The sequence below is a fragment of the Vombatus ursinus genome, unplaced genomic scaffold (assembly GCF_900497805.2).
Source record: "Vombatus ursinus unplaced genomic scaffold, bare-nosed wombat genome assembly UNPS02015175.1, whole genome shotgun sequence".
Taxonomy (NCBI): domain Eukaryota; kingdom Metazoa; phylum Chordata; class Mammalia; order Diprotodontia; family Vombatidae; genus Vombatus; species Vombatus ursinus.
In genome coordinates this window covers 7,537,678-7,559,095 of record NW_020954953.1, presented here as the reverse complement: position 1 = coordinate 7,559,095, position 21,418 = coordinate 7,537,678, and the positions used below count along the sequence as shown (strand labels likewise).

Here is a 21,418-nt window from a genome sequence, read left to right as displayed (position 1 = left end):
TTTTAGCTGCTGCTGCTCTTTAAGGGTGGTTAGTAACAGATTTAATGTTGCTAGATTAAGCGTGTGCTAAGTGATTTAGTACACAGAGCCAGAACCAAGACATCATGTCCCTTCCCCACTGAGATCAGGGATGAATCTCTCTCAGCAACAGCCAAGGACCTCTTCCTTCTCTGCAAAACTCCAAAACCTTCAGAAGAGAGATAGCATGTCAATACTCCTGTGAATATCCTATTTGTAATGAGTTGGAACTATGAAAAAGCACTTTTATTTCATGTCATTTTCTTCTCTGAGAATTGTTTATGTGTTTGTTGTGAAAGACAAACAGAAGTCACACAGAGTAGGCTGCATAACGCTGCTACACCCCCACACAACAAAAGCTGCCCTGCACAAAAATGTGAGGCATTTCTATACTGCCCACAAATGGCATTTTGCCTTCCTGGGAGGGTCTTCTTTTTTTTTTTTTTTAAATTAGGTTTCTTCCCTACCCCACTTGCTTGCTTTTTTTGTTCTGCTTTTTTTCTTGAAATTTTTATTCATTCTCCACTTACTTCCCCTATCAACCACTTTCTGTTATATTACTGCCTCTCAGGTTTATTTCCGGATGATTTAAAAATCTTTTTGATTCTGACCTGCTTGAATTGGTTTCCACAATAACCATCCTTCTCAGTAATCTTCTGTTATCTCATTGTACCTTTTCCAGGTATAATGTATATTGTATTCAGATAGGACTAAAGTCCTCTAAGCAGGTCCACACAAATGACAAGTGCCTTATTTACCTCCTGATAGAGGATATAACTTAAAATGCAGAAAAAGATATGCATTTAAGGACATGGATAATGTGGGGATTTGCCTTTGTAGTGATGTATTAAGGGTTTTTTCTTTCTTAAATATTTGCTGGGGGGAGGGAGTAGTGAGAAAGACTAATTTTAAAAATATTTATTACTTAACAAATAAAAATAATAAGCTATTTTCAAATTGAGAGTAGGAAAAAAAAATTTTAAAGTACCTGATCATGCATAGAAGCTACAAAAAGTGTGAAAAATAATAAGTTATTTTTAAATTGAGAGTAGGAAAAAACACTTTAAAGTACCTGATTGTGCATATAAGCTACAAAAAGTCTGAAAAATAAGCTATTTTTAAATTGAGAATAGGAAAAAACATTTTTTTTTTTTGGTTAGGCAATGGGGTTAAGTGACTTGCCCAGGATCACACAGCTAGTAAGTGTTATGTGTCTGAGGCCAGATTTGAACTCAGGTCCTCCTGAATCCAGGGCCACTCCTCTATCCACTACACCACCTAGCTGCCCCAGGAAAAAAAGCATTTTAAAGTACCTGATTGTGCATATAAGCTATAAAAATCTGCCTTGTTCCTCACAGCAACCCTGTGAGGCAGGTGCTATTATCCCTATTTTACAGATGAGGAAACAGCCTGAGAGAGGTTAAATAACTTGCCTAGGGTCACTGAGCTAAAAAGTGTCTGGGGCAGGATTTGAACTCAGTTCTTCTTGGCTCCAAATAGAGCATTCTATCTACTACCCCGCCTAGTTACTCGTCACAGGACTATCTGAACTACATCTGGAAATGAAATAAGGGATGCAGACTTCTGGGAAGAGTGATCTAGTCCAGGAGTGGGGATTCTGCAGCCTCAAGGCCATATGTGGCCCTGTAGGTCCTCAAGTGTGGCCCTTTGACTGAATCCAAACTTCAAAGAATAAATCCCCTTAATAAAAGGATTCGTTCTGTAAAACTTGGACTCAGTCAAAAGGCCGCGCCTGAGGACCTAGAGGGCCACATGTGGCCTCAAGATCGCAGATTCTCCACCCCTGATTATTCTAGTTCATTCCAGGAGTGTGTGAAAACTTTCCTAGGTGCCAGAAGATACTCTGACAGCAGCACAGGCCGCACGGCGTTGAGTCAACTCTACCGAGTTTCACAATGGACTGCAGGGTGAAGTAAGAAGGCAGACACTTCTAATAAGCCATGTGCTTTCACTGAGTATCATATGAAGACCTCTCATGGGGAAAGGCCCCAGTACCCGGTCTTTCACCCACGCCAGTAACCTGATTTCTTCCCATTTTACTTAACTTTGTCTGCCTATTCAACCCGACCCAACGCTTTTTTCCATGCCTATTTTGTGTCCCTATTTTTTGGGTCCTCCCTTAATGCCTCATCACGGGGTGAGGGTGACTCTAGCTTCTCGAAGGCTCAGCTTGGGACGCAGAGCTCTGGCAGATTCTGCCAAGCTAGAGGGGCTCTGAAAACGGCCTGAGTATCTGTCCTCTGAGGCCTAGCCTGGTCCACTCATTGTCAGAAGCCTGACCAGCAAGCGATGAACAGTCACTCACAAGGAAATAGTGGAGAGGCAGATAGATAACAAAGTGCAGAGTGCTGGCCTTTGAGTCAGCGAGATCTGAATTCACATTCTGCATCAGACACTTACAAGCATCAGTCACTTAACCTCTCGGAGACTCAGTTTGGATCTGCCTAAAGCTCAGATTTAACCATGTCACCCTCCTCCTATCTGATACAGTCCACCAGCTGCCTATTACCTATGCAGGGGTAGGGAACCATAGTCAAAGGGCCCCACTTGAGGACCTAGAGGGCCACATTCAGCCTCAACACCGCAGGTTCCCTACCCCTGACCTACAGGATCAAAAGCAAATCTGTTTTCACTTCTAAAGCCTGTTATAACCTGGCCCCTTCCTATATTTCCAGGTTTCTTACACTTTACTTCTCTCCAGGTACTCTTCGTTTTTTAAATATCATTTTATTTTCTCCCCAGTTACATGTAAAGACAATTTTTAACATTCATTTAAAAAAATTTTTGAGTTCCAAATTTTCTTTCTCCCTCCCTCAGCTTCCCGGCTCCCTGAGGCAGTAAGCCATTTGAAGTAGGTTATACATGTTCAATTGCCTTCCAAGACACTCTGTCTCTGGACACTGGACATTTTTGCTGGTTGTCCACCCATGCCTGGTACTCTCTCCCTCTTCATCTCTTCCTTCTGACTTCCCTGGCTTCCTTCAAGTCTCAGCTAAAAGTCCCCACCTCCTGCAAGAAGCCTTTCCCTGCCCTGCTGAATCTAAATGCTTTGCCTCTGAGACCATCTCCAATGTCTCTTGTTTGTACTTGGCCATTTCCCCTCATTAGACTACGAGGGGCTGGTTTTTGTTTGTCTTTTTGTTTTGTTTTGTTTTTTGCTAGGCAATGGGGTTAAGTGACTTGCCCAGGGTCACACAGCTAGTCAAATGTCTGAGGCTAGATTTGAACTCAGGTCCTCCGGACTCCAGGGCCAGTGCTCTATCCACTGCGCCACCTAACTGCCTCTGTTTTGCCTTTCTTTGTATCCACAGTGCTTAGCACATGTTTGTACCTATGTGTTTGTTTGTTGTCTCTCTTGTTAGACTGAGAGCTTCTTGAAGGCAGGTACCGTTTTTTGCCTCTTTTTGTATCCTCACTGCTTAGTCCAGCGTCTGGTGCATAGTAGGCACTTAATAAATGCTTATTGACTGACTGATTAGTACATTGGCCCATAGTAGGTGCTTAATAAATGTTTACTAACATTTACCCAGCATATAGTAAGTGCTTTAATAAATGATTATTGACTTGATTTTCGTTCTTAGTAAAATGAGGGATTTAAGGGTAGCTAGGTGTGGAAATGGATAGAGAACCAACCCTGGAGTCCAGAAGACCTAAATTCAAATCCAGCCTCAGACACTTATAGGCTATTTGAACGTGGGCAAATCTAACCCTATTTGTCTCAGTTTCCTCATCTGGAGAAGGAAATATCAAACCACTCCAGTATCTCTGTCAAGAAAACCCCAAGTTGGGTCAAGAAAAGTTGGACACAACTGAAAAACGATAACAAAATGTGGGGTTGGGAATACCCTTTCATGTCCCCTTCAGCTCTAAATCTAAAAGGCAGCATGGGGGAGATGTGTTATTTACTGTGGGTGTGATATGCCAAATCTTATTCCCTCTTAGAGACCAAAATGTGCTTGAAGAGAATGTGATTTATATGTAGTCAGGCTCGCAGAGTGCTTTCTTCCCAATCACCCTTTGAGGGAGGTAGTGCAGGGACTGTTTCCATTTGACAGATGAAGAAACTGAAGCCAAGAGAAATTAAGTGACTTATGTATTCGTTGTTCCATAGCCAGGAGGTGCCAGGGCCTAGAACCATTTACAGGGATTGCCACCTGCATCTGTGGAAAGAGATGAAAATCTGGGCCTTCTTCTATCACTGAAAGATTGTAGGGTCAGAGGCTCATAGATAACCCAAGGTGGAAGGGATGGTAGTGGTTCCTAGTCTAATCCCATCATTTTAGAATGAAGAAATTGAGGCCCAGAGACTCAAAATAACTTGTCCAATGTTGCACATGTAGTAAGAGGCTGAACTAGGATCAGAACCCAGCTCCTCTAATTCCAAACCCCTGTGTTTTTCCCACTACCCCGTGTTACTACTTCTCTTAAAATTGATTTCACATGGAATTTATGGAATCATTCATTATTTTGTAATTCACACATTATTTTACACACTTCATAGTACACTTTTATTCCAAACTTGAAAAGAACAGCAACAAAGAGAAAAAAGGATTGATTAGGGAAATACCTAATAATAATAATAACTAATAAGCACTTTACAAATTTATTTTTTTTTATTCTTGCAGTAACCCTGGGAGGTAGGTTCTATTATTATCCCCATTTTATAGATGAGGAAGTTGAGTCAAACAGAGGTAAAGTGAATTGCCCAGGGTCACACAGCTGGGACCTTGTGTCCCAGAAGGGTTATAACTGGACATTTCTTTATTTTTCCTTCATATGAACAAAAACATGGCATCTTGTCAGGTCCAAGTCCCTGCTTTGTTGCCCTTCTGTCTACTGAGTTTGTATAAAATGGGAATAACCACGTTCTGGGCCAAGCATGTCATTTGCACAGCTTCTCACAGGCCCACCAAAGTAACATTTCATAGCTCAGCCCAGCCCTCCCCTTGAGAAGGCAGATGGGTAAAAAGTCCCCCAAGAAGAAACTTGTAAAACTTAGTATGGGGGGGGCAGTTAGAGGGGGACAGGGAGGAACACAAGATCAACCACAGGGTCTCACAAAACTTTTTAAAAATCAGTTTAAAAGTGTAAAAACAATAACTGACAGGGCTATCTTTGGAGCCAGGGTAAAAAAAGACATGCCCAGAGGTTCCTTTATTGCTTCTGATGGCCCACAGACAGCATGGGGGAGATGTGTTATTTACAGTGGGTGTGATGTGCCAAATCTCATTCCCTCTTAGTAACAAAAATGTGCTTGGAGAGACAGGCACCATGGAAAAGTTTGAGTCACTGCCCCAGGCAGCCACTTGAAAAACAAGACTCAGGGAAGGGACATGGGAATTAGGTTTCCTTCCAAAGAACAGTCCCTGATAACACTCCGTGAGTGGTCTCTTTAGGGAAGAGGAATTTATGAGATGTGGTGAACCATAAGAAATATGGCCCCACTTAACCAGCAGTAGTAGCCAAAGGGAATGCCAAGCTCTGGTGATTTGTGATCCCTTCTTCATTTAGGTCTAAGGGTTAGGCTTAGAAGGCTGTTTTATGCTTGTGTCTTCTTGTGAGAAAAAAGGAAAATTGGGGTGAGGGTGGAAGGAAGGAGAGGAAGTGTGGTCTGGGCCCAAGATTTCATCAACATAAGGAACTCCTGATGTAGAAACACCTTCTGCCAATGCAGATCAGTAACTACTCGGCAACTCATAATCTTAATAAGTTTCTTCTCACGTGGAGTTGAATCTGCCTTTCTGTAGTTTCCAACCAGGTCCTCTACCTCTGCTCTCTGGGGTCAAATAGGATATGTCTAATCCCTCTTCCACGAGCTAGGAGACTTAGCAGATACAGTGCTGTGCCTGGAGTCAGGAAGATGAGTTCAAATCTGGTCACGGACATTAGCTGTGTGACCCAGGGCAAGTCACTTCACCCTGTTTGCCTTAATCCACTAGAAAAGGAAATGGCAAATGGCTCCAGTGTCATTGCCAAGAAAATCCTATATGGAATCATGAAGAGTTGGACACACCTGAATGACTAAATGACACCAATCCCTCTTCCACATGACAGTGGAAGGAAACTATCATGTTTCCCTACAGTGTCTGTTCCCTAGGCTAAACATCATCAATTTCTTCGAACTGACCCTTTTATTCCATAGACTCCAGTCACCTCATCATCCTTGCCACATTCTTCAGCACTCTTTTCAGTATCCTTCCTAAAATAAAGCACCAAGAACTAAAAAAAAAAAAATACTCCTGTTATCATCTAACTAAGGCAGAGTATAGTGTGACTTTCACGTTCCCTGGTCCTGGACCCCATTCCTCTAATAATCAAGACAGCGGTGAGCTGGAGCTAACTCTTACGGCACTGAGCTCGTTGTCAAATTTTCAGTGTGATCATTTACCCCTCAGAAATTGGCAAACATTACAAATCAAGGCCTGATTTGTTCTTTTATTGATGGTCTAGACTTAAAAAAGTGATGGAGAAAACATTAATAATGCTGATGAAATTTTAAAACGCATCATGCTTTTCAGACAGACAGTTGTTAAACATTTACCAGCACCCCGCGGAATGAAGCCTAATGTTGCATTAGCATTTTTGGTTTCTAGGTTACATTGCTGAGCTTACAATCCAACCAAAACCTTTTTCCCTACTATGGGGGGGAGGGTTTACCTTCTCATCACTATGAGACACAGGGTAAAATTGGAAGGAGAGGGCTATATCAATATAAGCCCTTATATCATATGTCATATATCATATATAAGAATAAGATCTATGGATCACCATGGCATTAGAATTGTTCAGCTTGGCTGCCCAGGAGGGCAGAACCAGGAGAAACGAGGAGAAGCTGTAAAGAAGTTACTTTAGGCTTAGGAGAACTTCCTACCAAGGGAAGAGAAAAACACCAACACTTCCTAACAATTAGAGTTGTCCCAAAATAGAATGGGATGCCTGGAGAGGTAATGGGTTCCCCCTCCTCAGAAGTCTTCAAGAAGGGACTGGATGACCATTTATTGGGTATTTTATAATGGTGGTTCCTTTCATGTGTCAACTGGACCAAACCGGCCTTTAATCTGAGGATGGCCAGAGCTGAACACAGCAGGCTAGAGACAGGAGTCAGGAATTAAACAGAAGTTTCATTTCAAAGTGGGGGAAACAGCTTGTAAGCAAGGAGGGGATCTAGACACATGTGCTAGGGCCTCACCCCTAGTGGGGGGGGGGGGACCCAAGGCAGTGTGAGGAGATCTCAATACTTATATCAATGGCTACACAGTGAGCTACAGCCTTGACAATGAGCAGGGCTTCATGACCAGAACATGGGTACTTGTCCGATGTTGTCTGTTACTTGTACAAGCTCAGAGAACATCTGATTCTGGTCAAAGTAATACAATAATTATATGATTTTGCCAGAGTGTGAGATCATCCAGAGAGAGAGTGCAAAGGATTGTTGTTATGCCAAGCTAGGGACACAGCTTGCTTGCTGGGACTTAGCTCTGGAAAACAGGGTGTCTCCTAGTATCTTGACACATGCATGGGCTGAACTAAATGACCACTGAAGCCTCTTTTGACTCTGAAATTTTGGGATTCTGTGATGCTGTGATTACAGGTACCCATGAGCCTCCTAACTCTCAATGAGACCAGGGATTCTCTTTTAATTCACCCATTGAATTCATCAGATGCAGGCAGTTGTTGAACTGACTCAGTACCCTTGGGAGCAAAGATGATTACAGACGTATATAGCTCCTTCTCTTCCTGAGCGTGAAGCATGCCCTAACTGCATCATACTGGTCTAAGCAATCAATAAGGTGTTATCCTTTCCTGTCTTCCTGCAGAACTGTGGGGTTTTTTTTTTTAAAGCATTAGGAACTTTAATCAAAAAAAGAGAGAGAAAATATACCTCAGTAAAAGTGCAAATGGAAAAGGAGAAATTGCAGCAAATATCAGTGAAATTGATATTATTAGGGAATAATAATGATGGTAACTTACATTTATATAATGCTTTTAAGATTTTCAAAGCTCTTTACATACATTTTTTTCTTTTGAATTTACCTATGGTTATATTTTAACAAAGCAGAGATTTAGACAAAATTGATAATTATTTATATAAATATGAATTGACAAAACTGATGCATAGTATATACCAGAAATTTTAAGTGAAAGTGATAACCCTTTTTTTAAATATATGTGCTGCTAAAGTGAGCACAACACATTTATTTTTGAGGGGTAAAAACTAGAAAGAGAATAGAGTTTGGTTTTGGAAGTCTCAGTCTTTATAACTGCAGAAAATTGGAGTTTTAGGTGAAGATCCTTAAGAGATTTTATTTATTTCATAGAATTGAAGTGAGACACGACCTTTGAGGTCATAGGAAAATGAGATCATAGATCTGGAACTATAAGGAAATGTAGAAGTCATCTAATCCTTCTACATAAAAAGGAAACTGAGTCCTAAAGTTGAACTTGCTCAGAATAAGCATTTTCATTATCCTAAATCAGATCCTCATCACTTATTTCCTGGATTACTGTAATAGCCCATAATTGATAACCTTGCCTCACGACTCTCCCTTCTCCAATCTGTACTTCACACAGCTGCCAAAGTGATATCCTTAAAGGCCTGAACACATCACTCCTCTGTTGAATAGACTCTAATGTACCTCTAAGATAGTACCTCTAGGTACCTCATAGTACCTCTATTATAAAAAAAAAAAAAAATGAACTCCTCTGTTTGTCATTTAAAGCCTTTGACAACTTGACTCCAACCTACATTACCAGACTTATTATTATTCATGACTTCCCTGCCTGCATTTGATGCTCCAGAAAAACATGGCCTATTTGCTCTTCTCCATACACGGCATCCCATCTCCATGCTTTTGCACAAACTGGTTCCCATACCAGGAATGCCCCTCCCTTCTCAACTCTGCTTTTTAGTATCCCTTGCTGTTCATTCTATTCAGTTGTGTCTGACTCTTTGTGATCCCATTTGGGATTTTCTTGGCAAAGATACTCGAATGGTTTGCTATTTCCTTCTCCTGCTCATTTTACAGATGAGGAAACTGAGGCAAACAGGGTACAGTGACTTGCCCAAGGTTACACAGCTAATAAGTGTCTAAGGCCAGGTTTGAACAGAAGTCTTCTTGACTCCAGGCCTGGCACTCTATGCACTATGCCACCTAATTACACCCTCCCCCCACCCCCCAGGTGATAATAGGGAACCAATAAACTAGCGTTTATCGAATAGAGTAGTGATGTGACCAAACCTATATTTTAAGCTGAGTGGAAGATGGTTTGGAGTGAGGAGAGATTTGAGGCAGGGAGACCAGCCAGCAGGTTATTGCAATAGTCTCTGGTGAGAAGTGATGAAGGCCTTACAACAATGGTGGCTGTATGAGTGGAGAGAAGACGTCGGGAAGGTAGAAGTAACAAGATTTGACAACAGATTGGATACGTGCGGTGAGTGAGAAGGAGGAGTTGAAGATGATGCCATGGTTTTAAGCCTGTGTGACTAAGAGGATGGTGGTCCCCTTGACAGTAATAAAGAAGTCTGGAGTGAAAGGGAAGAAGGGTGCAGGACTGGGAAAAGATAGTAAGTCCTATTTTGGACATGTTGAATTTAAGATGTCTATGGGACATTCAGTATAGGATGTCTTATAGGAAGTTAATTGGAGATTTGAGACTGGAGGTTGACTGAAGGGTTAGGGTTGGGCAAATAGATTGAGGCCAGCCCTCTGTTACACCTAGCTGCCTCTCACCTATTCCAAGAGCTTAATTTAGCAGAAGAAGAAACTGAGCCTCAGAAAGATGAAATCATTTGCTTAGGGTCACATAACTAGTAAGTAATAGAGTCATGACTTAAAATCCCAATCTAGAACTCCTTCTACGCTATATAGAATGTCTGTTAACAGTATCAAATATGGTGCTTTGCACAGGGAAAACACACACACACACACACACACACACACACACACACACACACCACTGACTGTCATACAGGATGGTGGGTGGTCTGGAGGAGGGTAATACAAACAACAGAATGGTCATTTGAAGGTAAGAAACATGTCACTGAAAATACTCTCTCTTTACCTACAGCATAGCATCACTTCTAATTCACACATCCCACCTCTGACATTATGGGGAACCTTTACCTGCCGACTATTTCTGTGTCATCTTTTCCACTCAGAGCAGCTCACAGATTTTGTTTGCTTCTCATTGAAGAAAAGAAAAGAAAAGAAAAAAGTACCCCCGTGCCATATAAGGCAAGAGGAAGTGTCAAGCTCTAGGGTGGTTGGCTGGCCATGTCTGTGTGTGACAGCCCCATGATGCTTCTTCCTGTCTCCGTTACATTGTGAATTTCCACCTGCCCCCACTCTCTGCTTATAATGCACAACACATGAGCTTAGAACGTTCAGTCTCCTCCTTCTCCAGCAGTGGATTAGTTGAGGCAGAGAGTGTCATGCTCTTTCTCCCATTTTGTACAGTTCAGCAGAGGTGAAAGAGCTCTGGCTAAAGACCCTCTGAAGGTAAGTACTTTGGATTCCCACTAAGTAATGAATTTGAAGCCTCAAGGGCCTAATCATGGATAATTGACAGCACACATCGAAGAGAATAGTGGCATGTCAACAGAGATTCTGAGGGCTGAAAATGTGGTATCTCTACTAAAGGTTACAACTGCTGGATTTGTTCTCTTTGCCTCTACAAGTAGCTGAATTCCTAAGAAAGGCAAAATCTTGATCATTTAAAAGCTGTTTTGACATTAGTTTGCATTGACTGACGGATGAAAAATCATTCGGCAAAAGTAAACTCGAATTCGAAAGTAAACGATAATATTACGTTTTGGAATGGTAAAGTTCTCATACTTAAATAATTTAGGAAATAAACGAGTTACAGATTCTCTCCTCAGAGCATATGGCAACAGATACAACTGACTTTAAATAAATCCTCTTCTCTCAAAATAATTTTAAAAGGCTGTTTTTAGCAGAGCAGCACTACAATTGACTCTGACTAGGCTTAACTCTCTTGCCTGCTTCTTTATTTTAGGCAGAGCCGAGAGAAGAGAAGAGTAAAGTTCATGAAGGTGCTGAGCGGCTGCAATACTGTAAGTATCTCTACTGTTTTTAGAAATTCATGTTTCTTACAGGGTAGAGCCCAACACCGTTCACTGATCTTGTGTTCTTTTCTTTTCTTTTTCTTACAATCCAAAACACTAAATACAAATTATATGGAAACTTTAATTGAGTGTCAGTCAGAGATAAGAAGTGCATTAAATATTTGGTCTTGGACCAGAATTTCAGTTCACTTGAGCCTTGGTTAGGATAGATATGTAGACATGTAAAAGCGAAGTAATATGGCATGAAAAGAACCCCCTGACTTTGGAGTTTGAGGATCCAGGTTCAAATCCCAGATCTATCACTTACTAGTTATATGATCTTGGACATCATTTAGTCTGTCTGAGCCTCAGTTTCTTTCTCTATAAAATGAGACGGTTAGACCTGATGATCTCTAAAGTCTTGTACAGCTCTAAAGCTATGATCCAATAATAATGTAGCAACTTAAATTTCTAGTTAAACTAGACTCTTCTACAGACTGTTCCTTAGAGTTTAAGATTAATTCTAGAGAAACAGAGAGGTGATGTACTTAACATATAGAACAAGACATATTTTTGGTCAGAGTCAATGTGGGACTCTGCAAAAACAATATTTTGCTTTACTATGCATATTTGTTATGAGGATTTGGGTTTTTTTCCCACCCAAGGGAGAGAAGGAAAGAAAATAAGAGTTTGCTAATTAAAAAATTTTAATTTAGACAAGATTAATTTTAGACTCTTGGAGCTGATTTAACGTATTCTTAATCTCTTTTAATATAAGCAAAACATTCACAGTGTCATGTGCAGAGTTGATTTAGGGAGAGGATTGCTTTAATGACTGATCTCTAACTGAGATAAATATCTTTCTAGGGCGATGTCAAAGAACACCACTTGCTGCCACAATGTGATAGTGAAGATGGGATTTGCCACCTGATTGGTGAGTTTCAAAAATAAACTCATATCTTATATAAATGCTGAGAGTTAGTGTTCTTGGTTTGCCAAACCACAAAGGCTTCACTACTAGGAATTTTTGTTTGATAAGTGTTCTGTTAACCACTACAGAACATTAACACTTAGGTGACCGGCAGTCTTCAGCCTGCCTGCCTAGGGATGGATGGCTCAGAAAGAGGAGGCACTGTGATCTCTCTAGAATAACCACCTTCTCCCAAGGGCTCTGAATCAGTTTAATTACTGCCTCATACACTTTTGATGATTTCAGTTCCAGGGCTAAGGGAATAATGTGCATGCAAATACTACAAATGTGATGTATTTTCCAACTCTCTCCTTTTTCCCTCTCTCTTTTAGTGTCTTAGACCTTAGGTCTTTCAGTAGTCTTTGCTTATAAGTTAGAACCTCAGTTGGTTATACCACTAACAACTCAATTTTTTTAAAGCTTCTTCAGCATATTTGACCCAAATGCAGCCCTAACAGCTCTCTTGAGCTTTAATAGGCATTGAATATGGGAATTAGTCAACATGTTTATATATTAGCTAAGAAGCAGATAATGGATAGAAATAATGGATAGAAAGCTGGCTTCAGATTCAGGTATTTGGTCCAAACTCACACATACTCACTATGTAACCCTGGGCTTAATCACTCAACCCCCTCCATGCTCTGGGCAACTCTCTAAGAGAGTAAGTTACAGAGAAGGTATGGACCTGCGTTGATAAAGGAAATTTCTTTACCAGGGAGCACTATATACCACTGAGATATCCCTATTTAGCAACTGGAACATGAAGTTTCTGGAATGAAAAGAACTTATCAAACAAAATTTCCATTTCTGGCTTTTGGGCAAAAGAATAAACTTTGTGGCTAAGAGTTACACTGAAAATTCTCAAGTGCAAGGTTTGGGTACAAGCATTTCCCTCATTTAGTAGTAATAGCAAGACAGCACAAGTTGGCTGAGAAAGAAAACACCAACAGAGACTGCCCCCTCGTGGCTAGCTAATGCTATGATGGTTCCAAAGAATTACAGCTGGTCATGCTATCTTTGTCCTTGTGATATTGAGCAAGTAACTTCCTCCCAAAGAGTTTCATTTTCTTCATCTGCACGATAGGGAAATAAGACTACAGAGCCATCTCACAGACGGGTGAAGCACATGGATAAGGGTCTGGCCAGAAATGTCCAGTGTGGTTATTAAAACCACCATTTTAAGGCTGGAGTGTTGGTGATCTACACGTTGCTTTGCTACCCTTCTAGAGAAACGACTTGCCTCAGCATAAAAACAGGAAAGGTGGAGACTTGTAGTTGTGTCTTGGTGTTGATGTTTAGAGCTCAGTTGCCTTGGTGATAATGGGGTTGTTTTTCAGTCAGGCTTCTCTTGATTAAGTGTCTCTTACCCTCTCTGTTTTCTTAATTTTTTTAAATTATTTCTCCCACACAGCCTACTTTAGTTGGTTATTATGTGATAACACATTACTGTATATTTCCTTATGTCCCATTTGCTACATGACAATTTGGTCTAAGTTGTCTCTTTTGCTCGCTGTTGTTTGTCACAGAAAATAAGAAGAGAAAGGTGATAACCTGGCCTTTCCCCATGAGAAGGACAGCCTCTTCATCGGACTCTTCTGGATCTCTGACACCAGAAGGGAAACCTTCCCTGTTTGACCAGCCCTTGTCAATAATCTGCGGTGATGATGACATCCTTCCCCAGCCCATTCAGGTACACTGGGTTCCAAACGCACTTCAGTTCTGTCTTCCTGTTCAATGTTAGAAGTAGAGTCCTTCAAAGTTGTTCCTTTGTGATGCTCATGCTGAGCCTATTGAAGTAAAGTCATTCCCTACTGGTCCTTTCCTTTTTGAAACAGAATTTGCATTTATAAGCACATCAGGAAAATGCATGCTCTCCTCCCCCCTACCCAGGGGAGGGCCCAACGTCTCCAGTATTTCAGGCTTTCCAGAAGCTGCAAAAGATTATAGATACAGAATACTAGGAATTTAATGCAGAATATTCAACATTTAATATATCTTAACCTGGGGTCCATCACCTTGGTTTAAAAAAAAATTTTGATAACTGTATTTCAATATAATTGGTTTCCTTTGTACTCCTATATATTTTATGCATTTAAAAACATTATTCTGGGAAGGGGTCCATGGGCTTCACCAGACTACCAAAGGGGACCATGGCACACAAAAAAAGGTGAAGAAGCCCCGATATATATGGGATGGCTTCACAGTAAGGGGAGGTAGAGGTGCATTTGAGACTATGTAAAGTAACTACAGCATTTCCCATGGCACCTTTCCTTGTAAAGCTGGGCAACGTTGAAGAGAACAGTGAGTGGCCATGTTGAAAGAGAAAAAGCTATGTATAAAAGCTGCCAGATTCATGTTTTTGAAAAAGGAGCAACTTGATGTGAAAGGCATTGTCATGTTAGAATTCATCCTAAATTTAAGACAAAAACAACCTTTGCTCAGTCTTAATATGATCTTAGGCCTGTGAGCCTCAGCAAACTAGGGGTCTTAGTTTTGCTTCAGCCAAATCCAATAAATGTAATCATTTTTCATTTCTATATATGTTTCCTATAGGAAATTCTCAATATTCTTCGAAGCAAAGGCCCTTCCACAGAAGGAATATTCAGGAAGGCTGCCAGTGAAAAGGCTCGGAAAGAGCTTAAGGAAGAGCTCAATTGTGGGGGAACGGTCAGTTTAGAGACCAGATCTGTGCACCTACTGGCTGCAGTTTTTAAGGTAAAATTATATTATAGGTTATAGATCACAGATCTACAACTGGAAGAGACCCCCTACAGACTATCCATCCCGGCTCCTTCATTTTACAGATGAGGAAACTGAGGCATAAATTGCCGAAGGTCACATGGATAGCAAATACATGGGCTGGGATTCAAACCAGGGCTGAAATGATAGATACAGACTGAAGATTCTAATAAACTTGTGACTGATTATTTTAATGAAACGAGCAGCTATATCACTCTAAGGTTCAGACTACTTGACCTTTAAAGATTGACATTTCAGTGAACTTTTCTTTTTTGAGACCCTCTTTATCCCTGTGGTCCCAAATTCTTGGGAAACACCAAGACTGATTCATGGCCAATCTCATGGAACCAGATTCCCTAATTTAGAAGGCACTGCTACTTTCAGTTCACACCTAGAGATGTAATTTTATACCTGCCAGCAGGTAATCACTGAAGAGCAATGTGAAATAGAATAGTTTCCCCAACTGAGGTTACAGGAATAAGTTAGATGTATTACGGTAATAACTGATTTCCCTGGAAGGAATCAGTCAGCACACTTCACAACAGACAGTTGTTAAGCCACATACCTTTCTTCAAACAGGATTTCCTCAGGAGTATCCCACTCAAGCTACTTTCATCAGATCTGTCTGAAGAATGGATGGCAGCCTTAGAGAAGCCGAATGAGGACAAAATTGAGAGCCTGAAACAGTAAGTAATAAAAGCAACTGATTTTGGGAATCAGTTTTCTATACCAATAGACATAGGATCATAGATTTAGAGCAGCAAGGGGCTTCAGAAACCATCAAGTCCAACCTTAGGCTAGAGTATTTTATGACTTAATTTTATAAGATCATAGAGTTTTTAAAAACTGGGTAACTTGTTTACCACCCCCCAGAATATGAAAACTAGGGGGCATCCCTAAATAAAACTTTAAAGAGGTCGTTGTGAACCCAATAAAAGGAAATACAACTTTTACAAAGCAGGCAATAAATGGATAGAACTCATTATACCAAGAAATAGTTTTGAACATGAATATAAATAGACTTGATGAGGTTTTAAATAAATTAATGGATGACAAATCCATTAAAGTTTATTAAGCAAAACTAGGGATTTCTAGAGGAAACCTCTAGTCTTCTGAGTTTGAGATCACATAGAGTAAACATGCTATCTTACAAAATATCCCTCAGTGCTCCTCCCAGATACAGAATACAGAATGGAACAGTGATCTTCCCCAGAGTAGCATTCTTATGATCATCTGAACTAGAAATTATGTAGAATTAAATAAGCATATCAGTACAAGTATATTCAGTATTCAATATTGAATTTAATAATTGAATTCAATATATTCAATATTTAATTTAAGTACATCTTTCAAGGGACTGTATATTTGATTAACTAATAAAAGTTGGATCTATTAATGAAAAGATAATCTTGAAATCTAATTTTAAAACCATCAAACCCTAGGAACACACTGTGCCAATAACTGTGGACTGCATAAATATCATGTTTTCTGCACATTATTGGATGGCTAAAGTATAACTTGGATAGAATAGAAGACATTGAAGTTTTGTGGTGTGTGGTTTTTTTTTTCTTTAAAAGATCCATCTTAAGATTATCTCATTAGAAGAACTCAAAGTACTTTTCAAACATTGACCCTTTTCTGTGAGCAAGGGAAACAAGAAATGCCATCTTTCCATTTCACAAACTGAAAGACTGAGATAACAGACATAATTTATAATTCTTACTAAATACAGTTATCACCTTGATGATCTTCATGAGCACTGACTGAAAAGTTGTTTTCCCTTAGTCTATGATATGTTTGCTGTCTTTTTTTGGTGGCTGCAGTCAAAGAAATCCTATGAAAGCCAAAGATATCCTATGAAAACAAATTTTGCAGTGTAAAGAGACGAGGAACATCAGTCTCAGCTAACAGGCAGTCCATACACTTTCAGGTGTAGAACAAGACCGCAGAGCCTTGTCAAATCATAAAATCACAGACCTGGAAGGAATTTCACTTCCAGCCATGATTGAAATTACATCCGCACTAATGGTCAAGTGTGGCACTGTAATAGTCAAATGTGATAGTGTGGGTGTTTTTCTTTGTAAAGGCTTTACTCATTAGGTCTTCAAAGCCCTTGGTGAATCAGTTTCAGAGTGTGCTCAGCTAGCTGTCCCTGGACATTTCTGAATGGAAGTTTCATCTGTACACATGCATTTTTTCTTCTAATTATCCTCCTCATTGTAAAAGGAAGTGCCAGTTAGGACAAGGCAAGGAGGATCACTTGAATATTCTGCAGGCCACCATCATCAAATTTGTTTTTTTTTTTAATGTCTCTTTTACATCTTATTCTAGGGTCACAAAGAAACTACCAAGGGCCAATCTCTTGCTGCTCAAGCATTTGGTCTGCATGCTCTATGACATCAGCAAGAATTCAGATGTCAGCAAGATGGATTCAAGCAATCTTGCCATTTGTATTGGACCCAACATGCTGAACCTCAACACCGACCAAAGCCTGTCTTTTGATGCCCAGAAGGAGCTGAATAACAAGGTTTGTTCCTCCCCGATTTTGGGAACTTCCCCCTTTCTTCCTATTACTATTCCTTGCAAAAGAAAAAAAAAATTAGTATTGCTCAATTGCCCTGTTTGGGTCAAAATTATCATGAAAAGTGGAAGATTCAGCATGAATTTGTGATTTCTTCACTCTCTCGGCATTTATCATAGATCCACATACCATCTGAGAGCTTCATAACCTACCACTCAATATACATCATTATTCCAATCATGCTGTCAACCAGCAGACAAAAAACAGTAATTATTGCGTCAGTCTGACTCCCTAATATACACACGTGGCTTTTTCATTTGGGACACCACACCTTGTAGTAGCTGATTACATAACTATAGAAAAGGAAAACGGTCTAAGAAATGCAAAATGGACAATTTTTGCAAAATGATTTAAAAAAGAAGAAAATGCAGTTGTCTTTGATGAAACCAGCCCCCATAACTTTAATAGTATTGACTAGAAATTAATCAGTAGGTCTTTTGTTTCCCTGTTTGTTACTTCAAATGAATCCATGAGTACTTTACTCAGTTAACAAAAAAAAAAAAAAAATAAATAAATAAATAAAAGAAGCCGCTAAGTTCCATATCATCTGTCAACATTTGCTCTTGTGTTTTTCTCACAGATTAAGACATTGGTGGAATTCTTCATTGATAACTGCTGTGAAATATTTGGAGAAGACATCCAGGGGCACTCTCCCAGCATCACTTCTGATGACTCATTGGAGCACACTGACTGTTCAGGTACTGTCTGGATTATGTATTAACTGTCATTATAATGGAGTATATGCCTAGGCAAATGATTACAGTTGCCAAATACATTCAATAGTTATAGTATTTCCTTTTTAATAAATATTTTTATTGATTTTTTAAAGTACATCGCTATTACTTCCCAATGATTCCTCCCCACTCTATCCCCGGTAATAGAACCCAGAGACACCATATCACTGCATACCCAGCTTCTCAGTGTGATTTTTAGAAAGAGCCATCTTGGTACCACTTGAATATCCAACTTTTAATTTTGAGTATCTCTGAATCATCTTTTAAGAACTGCTTGCCTTTTTGGATACATCAGGGAAAGCTGTTAACTTCACTAAACAATGCTGAGGAGCAGCATACTATAGCTAAAACACTGGATTCATACTCAGAGGACCTGTGTTCCAAACCGAGCTCTGTCACACCCTGTGTGACCTTGGGTCCAATGGCACTTAACCTCTCTGGACTCAGTTTCCCATCTTCAAAATGAAAAGGTTAAACTAAGTGGCCTCCAACATTCCTTCCATCTCCAAAGCTATGATCCAACAACCTTCAGCTACAATATCATAGCTATAAGGCCTATCCTTCCATAACAAAGAAAAAGCTATTAGATGTAGAAATTCTAACCAAGGCAAGTTAGTAAGCAAGAAGAACCTACTATGGACCAGGCACTGTGCTAGGTTTTGTGGATGCAAAGAAAGGCAAAAATAAAACAAAACAAAACACTATCCTTGCCCTCAAGGAGCTCACAGTCTAATAACTAACAGAAATGAACCTTTCAGTGGAATGTTGTTTTCTCCTTTTGTTGCATTTCCTGACACATGCATTTCCCCTAGTATTTTTCTTTCTCTCTATCATCTCCCTCCCAAAATAGCAGGTCCCAAAAGATATAAAAGTCCATTTCTGCAAAAAGCAAATTTCTTGTTAGCCCAAACTTCCAGGAGCCCAACAGTTCTACAGGGCTATGGTTGGGATAAAAAGGGTCAGCCACAGCAATGTGTTTTTCTGAAGTGACCTTTGCAAACTGTAAAGGAAGCCTAAACGTTGTCTAATTTCTCCCTAGATATATCAACTTTGCAAAATGACTCAGCCTATGAGAGTACAGATGCTGAGGCAGAAGGCAGCAGCAGCACTGGCTCTCAAAACAAGCAGCCCCCAGACACTGAAGGACTGGTCCGTGACTTGGACAACGGGAAGCCTCAGCATGAGTCAAAACCAGGGTCTATTATCTCTTATGCTGTGTTACTAAAAAGCTCACTCAGCACTCAAGAAAGGAGGCACTCAGAGCCCAGCACGCCATCCTCGAAAGACTACCTTGAAAGCAGAATCACGAGCCAGAAACTGACTAAGAGTGAGGACAACTTCACCGTCCCCCAGGCAAGCTCCTGTTACAGGAGTCAAGAAGCCAAAGACTCACAGCCCAGGAAACAAAAGTCACTGGGTCTTCCAATAAAGGAAGGAACTTCGTGCTCAGAATCAACCGTTGGGCATTTCCCCCAAACCTCCTCCTGTGGTTCCCTGGACAGTTCCTCCGATAATTCAGTCTTTGCCAACTCACCAGTGGTTTCTCCTTCAAGTCCAAAAAGGAACTTTTTCATTAGGCATCAATCCTTTACAACAAAGGCTGCTGATGCAAACAGTAAGCCAGCCCGAGAGAGAAAAAAACACTCCATGTCATTCTCTTTTGCTACTCACAAAAAGGTGCCAAGTTGGCGCTTTCCCAGAGACCAGGGGAAGAAGGACCTCAAAAAGGAGAGCCAACACACTAGAAGAATTGTCCAGGAAAGCTGTGCCGAAGCTATGGTTAACTACCAGCCGGCTCCAGAATGTGGGGGTTCAAAGTCACGTCTCTTCTCAGCCGAAGAGGTATTCCAATTTGTGGATCAGAAAATCCCTGGAAATCCACCATCCTATGAGGAGGCAGTCCAACATTGCCACATTTCCAAAACCCTTCCCTATAGGAGCGGGACAATCCAAAGTATAAAAGACACCATGCTAAGCCAGGACTCTAGACTGCCCTCTCTTTTCCTTTTGAACTATGGTGGGCACACCAAGAATACACATGGCAGAGACTTACTCAATAGAGACAGTGCATCAGCTGTGAGTGAAACTCGGGCACAGAGTGGGGATTCCAATATCTCTGTGGAAGGGAAAGGACAAATGCCAACATCTGAGTTTTACCGGTTAAGGGTCTTGTCTGAATCCTTGCTAACAAACAAACAAGACTATCTCATGGAAAGGTGTAGTCAGCCAATGTTTGAGATTGACCAGGTCCAATATGCCAAGGAATCCTATGTTTAGGGAGCCAGGCTGTATGCCACAAAAAGCCCTCAGTGACTACTGTAAATATATGGGCTCTGTCAAAAGAACTGCTTCCAAAAACCTTCTTTCACGAAGATAAAAAATAAGCTCCTCTGGAAGTCCACATATGGTGGTCCTCAAAGAGAATGTTTACCCCCCAAAACTGTTGTTCATGTCTATATGAACTTGAGTATGTGCAATATGTAATAAATGTATAAACATAAGTAATACACTGAAGGAATAGCTACATGTTGAGTGTTTGTGTTGCATGTACATATATTATACCCAAGTTGGCACTGAACTCTCTTCTTAGTTACAATGTTTGAAAACAGAACCTGGCCTTTCCTTTGGGCGTGCCTTGCAGGAAATGCAAATCTTCCTATTTTCCTGACCATTTCATCTAGGGAAAAAAATTCATTCCCCTGTCAGAAGTTCAACCCAAATGAGTAGTTTTGTAATCACTAGTCACTTGGGAAGATGGAGAGGGCAATTCTCTAGTAAGAGGAATTCAGGATCTGAACTTTCAGTGAGCCATTAAAAACACCAAAGAAAAACCATTTTTTAAAACCTATGAAAAACAGTTAAATGGTGCCCTCTTAACCATCTCGTTAATCTCGGGGAAACTGATAGAAGGGTGTTAATATTGCTGTGGCTCCCTGATCACACTTCTGAGTTTCTTTTTATTATCATGTTGTTTCCTACTGTTGGACGTCAACATTTTGAAATTTTAAAATACTTGCTGGAGATTGTTTGAAATGTCAACGAAATGACACTAACAATAAATCACCTTCTTCATTTGAAAGCACCAAGTACTCACTCATTCTTTAGTAACAAGGTTGTGTTCTTCCCTGTGGCCGATGGAAACACTCTAAGCAAATGGGGAGAAATACTGGCCTCTGAACCTTATCTCCAGATAGAGTCACTCTGAAACCAGAACGTCAGAGCATGAGAAAAGATGCAATATGGCAAAGACATTTGTATTTGTTTAGTATTTTAAACTTTTTCAAAAAGTT

General features: G+C 40.3%; 1 protein-coding gene across 1 annotated transcript; it reads left to right on the top strand.

The window, feature by feature from the left end:
• Positions 1-10,397: 10,397 nt before the first annotated feature.
• On the top strand, positions 10,398-21,207 carry LOC114031402 (T-cell activation Rho GTPase-activating protein-like). Its single transcript, XM_027846462.1, has 9 exons — positions 10,398-10,538; positions 11,056-11,113; positions 11,972-12,038; positions 13,601-13,764; positions 14,628-14,789; positions 15,393-15,499; positions 17,145-17,340; positions 17,975-18,092; positions 19,168-21,207. The coding sequence occupies exons 2-9, from the start codon at positions 11,087-11,089 to the stop codon at positions 20,403-20,405; spliced, it is 2,079 nt and encodes a 692-aa protein (XP_027702263.1). The 5' UTR covers positions 10,398-10,538; positions 11,056-11,086; the 3' UTR covers positions 20,406-21,207.
• Positions 21,208-21,418: the final 211 nt, after the last annotated feature.

What these genes read in the sequence shown, in the direction of transcription:
- LOC114031402 (XM_027846462.1), top strand. Translation starts at nt 11,087, where the DNA reads ATGAAGGTGCTGAGCGGCTGCAATACT. An exon ending in TACTGGCTGCAGTTTTTAAG is followed by an intron (nt 14,790 to 15,392) that starts GTAAAATTATAT and finishes TTCTTCAAACAG; the next exon opens with GATTTCCTCAGGAGTATCCC. An exon ending in AAAATTGAGAGCCTGAAACA is followed by an intron (nt 15,500 to 17,144) that starts GTAAGTAATAAA and finishes ATCTTATTCTAG; the next exon opens with GGTCACAAAGAAACTACCAA.